Genomic DNA, 12,963 nt, shown 5'->3' with positions numbered 1-12,963 from the left:
TACACACCTGTAAATCAAACAGATCATCTTCAGTCAGACCCTTCCTGTAAGCTTTCCACATAAGTCGCGACATCCATGTAATAGCAACAAAGGAGAACATACCAGCTGAATTACTTGGCATTGCATGACTATCACTGTAACAAAAGAAAAAAAAAGCAGTCAGCAAGAATGATAAAGCTTGTGACATATATCATTTAAATGTGTCAGGGTGATTCAGATATAATTTTGTACATTGGTTGACGAGAATAAAAACCCACAATGAAAAAAATTAAAAAAAAACTGGCAGCATGTTTCTCGACAAGCAGTCCAGAGGAATTTAGCTAGAATTTGTCATAACATACAGTTACAAAAATATAACATCTATTTTTCAGATGGTGAAATCTGAAATTATCGTTCTCATCTGCCCATCTGCCCCCCCCCCCCCTTCCTCCTCAACCAGCAAGTAATATTTTGCATGTTCTTGCTTGGAAGGATTTAAGTTCACAGGATAAAATGTTTTGCAATCACCATTTTGCAATGTAATCAATTCCAGTTCCTACCCAAATCTTGCAATATGTAAAACAATTAACACATTCTGTTTTATCACACATACCTGCAATGCTATTTTGAGTGGTACACATCCCTAGGCAGAGAGAGACTGTCAGCTTTAATGTCCCAGGAACAAGACAGCAATTACAGGCCCACACTGTCATGCACTAAGTAACACATAAATGTAACACCCCAAAGGATTACCTTATGGAGCCCCAAATCTGACATGTCTGAAATTAAAGCATTCAATGTATCATTAACTTTTGGCACTTCTTTTTTCATGATACATAATTGTAAAAGTCACCATCACTTCAAATGGCACTATTTGCAATATAAAGTCAACTTGTGGAGTCCCAGCCAACAGAAGAATATTTAACAGGAGCTTTCCACAATTTCTCATCGCTCCAAACTTCACCACATGGGTAAGTGTGTGCAGTTGCAGTGATGTCACTGGCATATTCTGTGCTACGAATATGATTTATGTGCATGCAAGTCCAGTGTGTACGATATGCTGCACACAATGCACATAATTATGATCCATAAAGTGCTGCACAATATTGTTTTTACAAGTTGTATGCATTTAAATGGCTATGTGATCATCAAAATTACAAAATAAATATTTACTTTCTGCTGGTGCACGAGGCAGAAATAAACATTCCTTTTCTCAGATTTTAGCAAAGTTCAGTAGGGAACTTTTCTATGTCACTGACATGTCCTTTTACTAAAACGTATTAGGATAATCCCTTGACGATATATGGAAGTTTGGGTCCGGTGGCAACAGATGCATGAATAGGCTAGTGGTACGGCGACTGCTCGCGAAAAAAGAGGAAATTCGGGTTCAAGTATTGTCCAGCACAAATTTTCACTGTCGTCATTCCATTATACAGCTGATGGTTGTTTATATACGCAACTGTGAATACACTTAATGTACAGGGTGTTTCAAAAATGACCGGTATATTTGAAACGGCAATAAAAACTAAACGAGCAGCGATAGAAATACACCGTTTGTTGCAATATGCTTGGGACAACAGTACATTTTCAGACAGACAAACTTTCGAAATTACAGTAGTTACAATTTTCAACAACAGATGGCGCTGCGGTCTGGGAAACTCTATAGTACGATATTTTCCACATATCCACCATGCGTAGCAATAATATGGCGTAGTCTCTGAATGAAATTACCCGAAACCTTTGACAACGTGTCTGGCGGAATGGCTTCACATGCAGATGAGATGTACTGCTTTAGCTGTTCAATTGTTTCTGGATTCTGGCGGTACACCTTGTCTTTCAAGTGTCCCCACAGAAAGTAGTCACAGGGGTTCATGTCTGGCGAATAGGGAGGCCAATCCACGCTGCCTCCTGTATGTTTCGGATAGCCCAAAGCAATCACACGATCATCGAAATATTCATTCAGGAAATTAAAGACGTCGGCCGTGCGATGTGGCCGGGCACCATCTTGCATAAATCACGAGGTGTTCGCAGTGTCGTCTAAGGCGGTTTGTACCGCCACAAATTCACAAAGAATGTCCAGATAGCGTGATGCAGTAATCGTTTCGGATCTGAAAAATGGGCCAATGATTCCTTTGGAAGAAATGGCGGCCCAGACCAGTACTTTTTGAGGATGCAGGGACGATGGGACTGCAACATGGGGCTTTTCAGTTCCCTATATGCGCCAGTTCTGTTTATTGACGAAGCCGTCCAGGTAAAAATAAGCTTCGTCAGTAAACCAAATGCTGCCCACATGCATATCGCCGTCATCAATCCTGTGCACTATATCGTTAGCGAATGTCTCTCGTGCAGCAATGGTAGCGGCACTGAGGGGTTGCCGCGTTTGATTTTGTATGGATAGAGGTGTAAACTCTGGCGCATGAGACGATACGTGGACGTTGGCGTCATTTGGACCGCAGCTGCAGCACGGCGAACGGAAACCCGAGGCCGCTGTTGGATCACCTGCTGCACTAGCTGCGCGTTGCCCTCTGTGGTTGCCGTACGCGGTCGCCCTACCTTTCCAGCACGTTCATCCGTCACGTTCCCAGTCCGTTGAAATTTTTCAAACAGATCCTTTATTGTATCGCTTTTCGGTCCTTTGGTTACATTAAACCTCCGTTGAAAACTTCGGCTTGTTGCAACAACACTGTGTTCTAGGCAGTGGAATTCCAACACCAGACAAATCCTCTGTTCTAAGGAATAAACCATGTTGTCTACAGCACACTTGCACGTTGTGAACAGCACACGCTTACAGCAGAAAGACGACGTACAGAATGGCGCACCCACAGAGTGCATTGTCTTCTATATCTTTCACATCACTTGCAGCACCATCTGCTGTTGAAAATTGTAACTACTGTAATTTCGAAAGTTTGTCCGCCTGAAAATGTACTGTTGTCCCAAGCATATTGCAACAAACGGTGTATTTCTATTGCTGCTCATTTAGTTTTTATTGCCATTTTGCCGTTTCAAATATACCGGTCATTTTTGAAACACCCTGTACTTTCATAATGGCTGGAGCCACTTATCTGTCTGATCCTTCAAACATGCATGTGTGTCTGAAGGAACAGTGCATCATACTTGTGAAAAACACAGGAGATGTTTCCTAATAACGTAGATTGTCTATTCTGAGGCTCCTGTATTTTCTATGCTGCACCATGGTCAGATACTATGTTATTTTTAAATGCTATTAGGAATACACTTGACATCTAATGTATCATTTTATTAATTCTTATTTATTCATTTTATTTATTCTATTTATTCTCATACTTTTATCCACTAATCACTTGAAACAATTTTGTATTTTTCCTTGCATCAAAGCCATCCTGGCAGTAGTTGATGAGAAAGCATGTATTACGAAACTTCCTGGCAGATTAAAACTGTGTGCCAGACCGAGACTAACTCGGGACCTTTGCCTATCGCGGGCAAGTGCACTACAACTGAGCTACCCAAGCACGACACACACCCCGTCCTCACAGTTTTACTTCCGCCAGTACCTCGTCTCCTACTTTCCAAACTTCACAGAAGCTCTCCTGCGAACCTTGGAGAACTAGCACTCCTGGAAGAAAGGATATTGTGGAGACATGGCTTAGCCACAGTCTGGGGGATGTTTCCAGAAAGAGATTTTCACTCTGCAGTGGAGTGTGCGCTGAGAAACTTCCTGGCAGATTAAAACTGCAAGGTTCGCAGGAGAGCTTCTGTGAAGTATGGAAAGTAGGAAACGAGGTACTGGCAGAGGTAAGGCTGTGAGGACGGGGCGTGAGTCGTGCTTGGGTAGCTCAGTTGGTAGAGCACTTTCCCGCAAAAGGCAAAGATCCCGAGTTCGAGTCTCAGTCCAGCACACAGTTTTAATCTGCCAGGAAGTTTCATATCAGCGCACACTCCGCTGCAGAGTGAAAACCTCATTCTGGAAGCATGTATTATGTTGCATTAGGCCCTTATGGTAGTGAATGGTTAGATTCACACATTTGAAAAATGTGATGCTGTGCAGTTTCACACTTTCTTATTTATTTGGAGCCTGAACTTTTGCATCAACCAGTGTGAAGTTTCTGTTGCATGAATGTGCAATTGCATTGCTCCCTTTGTTTGTATCAACAATGGGCTGGGTTTAGGCACATGCCAGAGTGTTGCAGAAGTATGTGAGAGAGAGTGCCTGTGCAGACATATGGACTGGTCAGGTGAGTGAATTGATTAACACCTTTATTGATGATTTCTCTCCCCTCCTTTCTTTTTTCTGTACATAAACTGAAGTTCCACACTCACTGTCTGTATGTATGGTCTAATCTCAAGAGCTACTGTAGGGATTTTGATACACACGGTGGACTGGTGTGACTGTCCCGCCTACATATGAATGGCTATAGGGACCTTTGATGCGCAGTTTGCTTTGTTAATGGGTTTCTGTTGGGCAGTCTGCTCATGTCTTTAGGTGCCGCAACACACTGGTGAAACTGATAATATTCAGTTACCTAATGTTTTTCTCTTACTTTCTAATCATGCAGTGCCCCACAAACAAAATTACCGCTAATGTCACTAAAGTCATCCAGCTGTAGATACTTCGTGCTATGCAGATGAAGCTGGGAGTGGTTGCTAGTTCGGTTGTAAATAGGCAACCAGTCTCTCTGTTGGATTTTGATAAGCTTCATTTCCTTAACAGTTAATTTTTTAGCCACTGCAGGCTCGTCATCAGACTGAGGTGTTAACAGGAAAATTACCATGGGAAGCTAGACGTGGTCATGGTGAATGCGCTGCCTCATTGTATCCATTGCAAACACATACTAGTAATGCACATTTTCAGCTTATGCATACTGCTATGCAGTACTTAGCTGTACTTGGTTTTACACTTATTCTCAATGAATAAGCTACAGTTGTCTAACCGATCTGCCTTGCTGAGTAACACATTTGTAAACTAATAACCACATACCAAACAATAACAGCATATTACAATTAAGATCTTTGGAACATGCAAATAACTAACTTAATTGTAGATAGATCAGTGACAGATATCAAACATTTCCAGTTAATTTGTAAATAACATTGAGACTAGTCACATGAATTGTCACAATGTTTTGATTGACAATGATGGATATCAATGAGGTTAGACCGGTAAATAAAATAACGCGTGGATGACGCAGCTGTGCTGACATTCCAAATTATTTGAAAAAAACAGAATACAAGTTGAAAGCTGAGCTACTATCGCTACTCGTTTTTGATGTGCTTGTCCACTGGGCTGTGCTTCCTCTGAATACTTAATGGTTGGCATCTGTACACTAAACTCTTTTTTCAGTTTTTTAATAAAAATTTCAGATTTTATTTCTGTTTGCAGAATATCAGCATATTCAGAATCTTAAAAAGATACCTTTCAATAAATTCAGATCTGATGTGTTGTTCTTCCTGAAGGCAAGTGTAGTCTACATGAACAGAGATATTAACTCTCGATGTCTTGTAGTAATTCAGTGCTAACAGAAGATGAACATCACTCTCCAAATTGCAATGCTTTTCAAGGCTTGTAGGAGGAAGAGAACTAAATTTTAGCAAATGACTGAGATTGATGTTTTTAATAAGGAGTTCTAGCATACAAAATGGTTGTCCTTTACATCAGTTACAGTTCATTCCAAATTATAATGTGCTGTGAGTAATTAGTATATATAATAGTACAACTCTGCTGTCTGCTTAAATTATTTTAACTATAATATACTTACGTAGGAGCAGGACGGTATGGCAGAAAATGTTTGAGAGCTGGAGCATAACGGTTTTTCTGCTTTTTGACATTCCTGCAATGGCAAAAAGGGATGATTAAGTATAACACACAATCCTTTAGGCAGAAAAAAGAAAGCATATTTCCATGTTTTAAAAAAAAAAGGGGGGGGGTGAGAAGAAGCAGAAAGGAATGTTTAAAATTACATGGTTTCATCTAAGCGAAGTGTAAACATATAAAATATCAACCCAAGCCTAAATATGTCTGAGTTTCTTCCTAACGAAAGTGTAAGCTTATAAAGGTGAGAACGATGTTACAATTAAAATGGAACTTCAGCCAGCCTTAACAGAAAATATCACAGTGAAAGTAGAATTTATTACTAGATTGCTTATAAGAAATAAGAACAATTACAAGAAATTTGAAGCTACTGATGACACTGTATGGTCAATGCTACAGCAGAAAGGGAACAATTCAGTTCCATGTCAGTTTACACACAAATGACACTGTGTGTTGGTCTCCCTGTATCTTAAATGTATGTTCACTCACAGCACATGACATAACATAAAATTCTGTAACAGAGGGATTAATTAAACAAAGTATTACAAAACAGCGACCCGTGTTCCACAGAACATGTCATGAAGGAGAATTTTAAGAGCTGCAAAAAGGTCAAGATGCACATTAAACTACAGTATTGGATTACTATTTGTGCACTTAAAACTTCAATAATTTAAAATAATAAAATTGGCAGGAATGTTGCTATGAGCACATTACAAAGGGCTGATGCATCTTTAGTTATGTTAAGCTTTATACGTGCATCACAACACTGAACGTTCTGGAAAACAAAGCCATGGAAAACAAAGCCACAAAATCAAAACAATGCAGAAGCAAATAGTGACTGTAAAGTAACACATTCCACATCATAACAAATTATTATGCCTAAGACCCATGAGACAAATATCAAACCAATTATTTGGAAAAGGGGGCTTTCAAGTCCTAGTGTGCTTGTAAAGGAGGACAATGATTATAACAACAACTCTGACTTCACTCATACTGCACTTTACAGTCTCCCTCTTCTTCTTCTCTACCTCCAGCACCTGATCTACTCCCCCAAGTCAATGTGTGCCATGCACAACTACCCCAGGCTACAGCCAGAATGAGCTCAATGGTACCACACTCCCCCATGAAGCTGCTGCCTCCCCCTTTCAGCTGTCAGCCACTCTTCTCCAAACCTATCTCCCATTTCCTGTCTCCTTCACCGACTCCACGTACACAACCCCTCACCCAAGTCTAACTGATGAGCCTATCAATGACTTTGAGCCTCAACTAATCTGTGAAATGTTACTTTTACTCCTTGTATTACTTATATGGTTTCTGCATGATATTTAATAAAAATATAAATAATACAATCCTGACTAAACTACCAAGAAGAAGTTACCTGTGAATGGAGAGAAATTTACCACTTCAAAACTATCAGTTCCACCTGTCATAACTCGTTTAGTACCTCCACCCACTCATCATACCGCTGATACAACTCTTCCACAAAGAGGTAATAGCGCTGAAGGAGAGAGCATACAACACTACTTCCATTTAGGAATCCCTTAATGATACGTCAGCTTGCTCATTTCCATGGATTCCCACATGCTCCGGTGCCCAGCACAATTACTATTCTTTTCCTCGCTGAAGTGGATTGTATTGATGGGGTTAAAGGTACCAAACTACGAGGTCATCAGTCCCTCCATCCTACACGCATCACGACAGAAATAGTCCTCTGAGAGCAAGGACACATAATAAATCTTGAAGAACCTGACTGCAACCGAGAATCAATAAAACCAAGATAGTGCAGCAATTAGAAGTGAGAGAGGGGTGAGAAGGAGTAAGGTTTGCAAGTTACTCAGCCCACAAAGCAGCTAGAGGCCCCTGGCACATGTTATGCAGTGGGAAACACACCCTTTGCATATCACCAAGGTTCATTAACACAAGAAAACTAGAAATGTAGACAAGCTGATACAATCACAGGAAAGAGAACAATGATGATGAGACATTAAAACAATGAAAAATGTAAAAAATTAACAAGAATTAAAAGTTGAAAGGGCAGGAGCCAAGTCAAACCAATGAGCAAGGGCAGCCATGGGGCCCCTGGGATCCACCAGGTGAAGGGGTGTCCCTCTGACCCATCAAGCAGTTGGCGAGGTCAAAGTGCCCTACATCAGATAAAGGAGTACAAACTGCCTTTGTGGTTGAAATATAAACCCAGATCAGCAGCTTGGGTGTCATCCACCAGCACCAGAGGCTGTGTGTCAGGAAGCAGGAAGTTTGTGATTTTGTCGTAAGGCAGCCAAATTAGGACAATCCAGTAAAACTGCCATGGCCCCCTTTGTTGCCCGCAGTTTGCTCAGAGAACCAGGACACACCACGCCGGGTTACAAGCTTACAACCTTCCTACAATTGATGGCGTACTATTGACCAAAGGTCCGGTTCCGGTATCTCTCTTCTCCAAAGTCAGCACCATGGTAGCCAACTTGGCCAATCATTCAGCATGTTCATTCCCTGGGATCCCAACATGACCAGAAGACACAGTGATCAAAATCAGAAAGGAAATCCTGGATAGTTACAAAAAATGGGTACCGAGGTTAGCACTGGTCAACAGTGTGAAGGCTACTCAAGGAGTCACTGCCAATTAAGAATGTCTTATCAGAGCATGAACAAAGAACAAACTTGACTGTGGGCTCAAGTGACAGTCACCAATTCAATAGTGAATACAACGCATCCATTTATCAGAGAGCATACACTGCCCTCCATAAGTTTGGAAACACCATTCTGCGTATTATAGCAAAGCAAGATGGAAGTGATCTATGTGAGTTATTGGTTAGAATACAGAATAGCAAGCTCAAATAACGGTTAATAATAACATGTACAGTATTGTACACTTAATTATTGTACATACACATACATATTGGAACATACTAGTACTGATCTATTTTATGTAAACCAACATTACCTGTCCAAGCAGTTCTACTAAACACACCAGGTGGCGCAAGTAGACTGCATGGCTATGTAGAGGTACATTGTTTACATTTCTGTTCACTTGTAGTTGCATAAAGGTATAACATGCCACGAAAGTAATTGAAAATGGTCCCAAAGTGCCAGATTCCTTATGAATCACAGGTCATGATAATCACTTTGCACCAAGAAGGCAATAGTGTCCTATAAATAGCAAAAATACTGACGATTTACATCAGCGTAGTTGTCAAAACCATACACTGGCATCGAGAAATAGGCTCCTATGGAAATCGTCCTCTCTCAGGAGCACCTAGGAAAATATCAGAACGCCAGGAAAATATCAAAACGCTAGGAAAATATCAGTATTTGGTAGTGACCACTAAATGTAACAGATTAAAAACTGTCCGTGACATGACTGCTGAACTAAATGCAATGAGGGATACACTGGTGAGTGAGTCAATAGTGAGACAACAACCTCCGAGGTTATGTAGCAACAAGGAAACCAATGTTGCACCCTGTTAACAAGAAGAAAAGGCTTCAGTGGGCTAAAACACACCAACAATGGACAGCGGGGGAATGTGAAAGATTCTTATTCACTGATGAATCCATGTTCGAAATATTTGGAAGTAAATGCCGTCAATTTGTACGCCGCTTACCCCACGAAAGCTTGAATCCTCAGTGCGTAATTCCAACTGTAAAGCATGAAGGGGCTTTTGTGATGGTATGGGGATCCTTTGAAGGGAATAAAGTCAGAGATTTGGTGAAAATAGATGGAAAAATGAACCAAAAGGATTAACTTGCCATTCTCCAGCGACATGCTAAGACATCTAGTTTGCGTCTGATTGGGAAAGGGTTTGTCTTGCAGCAAGACAACGACCCAAAACATATGTCTTGCTTGTGTAAGAACTATGTGAAGTCTCTAGAGGTTCGTAAAATATTGAAAAACATGGAATGGCCACTCCAATCGCCTGATTTTAACCCAATCGAGCTGCTATGGTATGAATTGGACAGGAGGATCGAAAAATGGGAAATCATGGGTGGGTCACAATTGTGGGAGGTCCTGCAGCAAGAATGGATATTAATTCCAACTGAAACCTTGGCAAAACTGACGCAGCGTATGCCGAGAGTGTGCAAGGCAGTGATGAAAGCAAAGGGTGGCTATTTTGAGGAATCGAAAATTTAATTGTTGCCTCTTCCTCTGTATTATTTGAGCTTAATAAACATTTGGAAAACAACAAAATGCATTTTTCTACTGTATTTCCTTTCCATTGTCTATAATTACTAGGTGTTTACAAACTTATGGCAGGTAGAGTAGTTCCCTACACCTAGTGTGTACGTAGGCAAACCCAGTTAATCCGTCGTCCGTCGAGCCACCCCTTCTGAACCTGGAAATGCATCAGGGACAGCCAGTAACAGGCAGCGAAAAACCATGGCGTCAACAGTCTTTTGGTGCAAAGGAAAGGTTTAGAAATATCCTAGGGTGTGGTACACACCACAGGGGCATATGTGATTGCTCCCTCACAAGAGGCAACAATGGGGCAATCTGGAGTTCAGGGCAAATACACTGTATGCAACCTGTGATTGTGACTCCAGTCTTGGGCCTGTATTGTGGGAGGTGGAACTCCATACCAGGAGAAAGAACATGGAAGTTCAGATGTTCCGAGGAGCAGTGAATGCATATCACATAATTGAGCAGCAGCTGTTGGCATCTGACCCATGGTGGAGGGACCCCAGCCTCCAAGACTAGGCTGGTCACAGAGCTAGTCCAAACGGCACTTTTTGCATGTTGGAACCCACAGTAATGTATCCGGTTACACATTTGCAACACAGTGGGCAATGCCAATCCATATGCCAGAATCCCATAATCAAGACGGGAGCTTTTTAAAGCCACATAAGTATAGAATGATATGCACCCCAGCCGGTGTTACTGAGGCAGCAAAGAGTATTAAGGTGTGACCAGCATTTTTGGTTAACTTGGCAAAGATGGGGAAGCCACATGAATCGGGCATTGGAGAACATTCCCAAAAAGCAATAAGAGTCCACCACACTGAGCAACGATGTAGAATTTTGGTTGTGGATGGACAGTACAATGGCAATGAAAGAGCATGACAAATGTCTTCGCAGCCGGAAATTGGGCCATGGGTTAGAGGCCAGGACTTCGCCTTTCACATGGCAACCTGCAGTTGGCGTTTGGCAACACCCACAGTTGAAGAGCAACAATAGAAGCAAACATCATCAGCATATAAGGATGGCATCACTTTAGATCCCATGGCTGTAGCTAGACCACAAAAAGCAATAGGAAATGTGGCATCCACAATATAGTTATTTGGAACCCCGAACTCTTGTGTATGGAGGGCAGGCGGTTCTGTGAGAGGCACTAACTTGAAGCACCAACTTGAACCTGGAAAGTATGACATGATAAAAAGTTCCAGGGACCCTACTTATGTAGGGTAGCGAGAATGTGATGACAACATATGGTGTCATAAATCCTTTACAAGTCAAAGATGAAAACAGTGATAAGGTGTTATCAGCAGGCAAAAGCCATCCGGATAGCAGACTCTAGAGAGACCAAATTGTCAGCTGTTGAAGAGTCTTGGCAGAAATTACCCTGGGATGGAGCCAAAAGGTCCCAAGATTCATGGTATCAACAGAGCTGTGGGTTCACCAATGTTCAAGAAACTTGCAGAAAAACATCAGGCTACAGAGTTAAATGGGTGATACCTGTCTATCTCAGGAGGTGTTTACCCAGTGCCAGTACCCGGACTATCACTCTTTCTTGACACTGAGATGGGAACTCGCCCTCACTCCCGATATGGTTGAAAATGGCTAGAACGTGAGACTGGCAATCAGGTCAAGGAAGCACGTCACCTGCTGCCACCAGTTGCAAGGATACAGTATCAATACATAACGATTCTGAATCAGGTTTTGTGTGTGTGTGTGTGTGTGTGTGTGTGTGTGTGTGTGGAGGGGGGGGGGGGGGGAGATCTGATGCCATGATGCTACAGAGGCCACCAGGAACGCCACCTCTATATCAGAGGTGCAAAATGCTGAGTCCAGTGGCATGGCGGCCACTGGCATCTCCTCCTTGGGAACTACGACTTGTCCATTTTCTTAGCCAACTTCGATTTCTGCGAGGGCTTTTCTGTCTTAGTTTCAGGGACAGAGGAGAAACGAAATCCTATCACCAGCAGCCTGCAGCTCCTTCAGCCACAAGCTTGTATCCAGTTGCAGTTCAGCAGGAACCTGGGAGAGAAGTGCCCCAAGGGATGGAGGAGGGTGACACTTCTCTGGCTGGCGGTTGGGGACTGACATCCCCAACAGGTGGGAAGTTGAAGCTCCCGAAGTGGGTGCGGGGGAAGCAGTAGAGAAGAGGCCCCAACCACCAGGAAGTGGGTATAAGCACCCCGAGGGCCCAATGCAGAAGGCACAAAGGGTTAGTGAGGGTATTGCTGCTACAGAAGATGATGTCACTGTAGCCGTAGCCATGACAGGCATATACTCTTTGGCATTTGTGGGGAATTTACAGCAAAGGCACAAATAGTGTTATCCCAGTGTATTCAGGGGGCTACCACAGAGCAGATACTTGACGACCCCCTCCACCCACAATGGGATGGCTACCATGTTGGGATTTGGGTGTGTTACCATTGCCAGAAAGAAAGGGTGCAAAGACAGACCTACACAAATGTGGAACATAGACCACATTGGGCAACCTTCCCTGCATAATATGCACGTCTGTAAAATCTGGAAGAGGAATGGTTGGTCAAACGCAACACTGGGGACCACATAGTTTTGGATGAAAATGTGTGTTAAGTGCCAGTAGAGGAAAAATAGATAATGTCCAAAATCAGAAACCTAATTCAAGCATGGTCAGTACCATGAAGACCATCCAATGATGTTTGTTTCTTTTTACACAGTCCAATTTCTTTTGACACAGTCCAATCTGGCCACTGCAATGAAATGATGAGGACAACACAAACACCCAGTCCCCGAGCAGAGAAAATCCCCAACCCAGCCAAGAATCAAACCTGGGACCCTGTGATCAAGCGGCAGCAACACTAGCCACTAGACCACGAGTTGCGGACAGACCATCCAATGAAAAGGCAGAAGGGACACACAATAGTAGAAGAATGAGCTTGAAGCACAGAAAGGGAAGTAGCACCGCAACGGCTGAGATTCGTGTCAGCGAAGCATGTACTGACAAAAAGACTTGTGTGTCCCCTGGGGGGAAGGCATAACCTCACCCTGAAAGAAGTTTA

General features: G+C 42.4%; 1 protein-coding gene across 2 annotated transcripts in view; it reads right to left on the bottom strand.

Moving 5' to 3' along the window:
• The window catches only part of LOC126248684 (ATP-binding cassette sub-family C member 5-like), a 288,000-nt gene that overhangs the window by 261,173 nt on the left and 13,864 nt on the right, over positions 1-12,963 (bottom strand). For both annotated transcript variants that reach the window (XM_049949958.1, XM_049949966.1), the window contains 2 exons: positions 5,712-5,783; positions 8-134 (listed from right to left, as the gene is read on the bottom strand). In XM_049949958.1, the coding sequence (XP_049805915.1) occupies positions 8-134; positions 5,712-5,783 (199 nt within the window). The remainder of the gene's footprint in view (positions 1-7; positions 135-5,711; positions 5,784-12,963) is intronic.

The sequence above is a fragment of the Schistocerca nitens genome, chromosome 1 (assembly GCF_023898315.1).
Source record: "Schistocerca nitens isolate TAMUIC-IGC-003100 chromosome 1, iqSchNite1.1, whole genome shotgun sequence".
In the NCBI taxonomy this organism is placed as follows: domain Eukaryota; kingdom Metazoa; phylum Arthropoda; class Insecta; order Orthoptera; family Acrididae; genus Schistocerca; species Schistocerca nitens.
The sequence above is the reverse complement of the archived record's forward strand: the minus strand, read 5'-3'. Positions and strand labels throughout refer to the sequence as shown.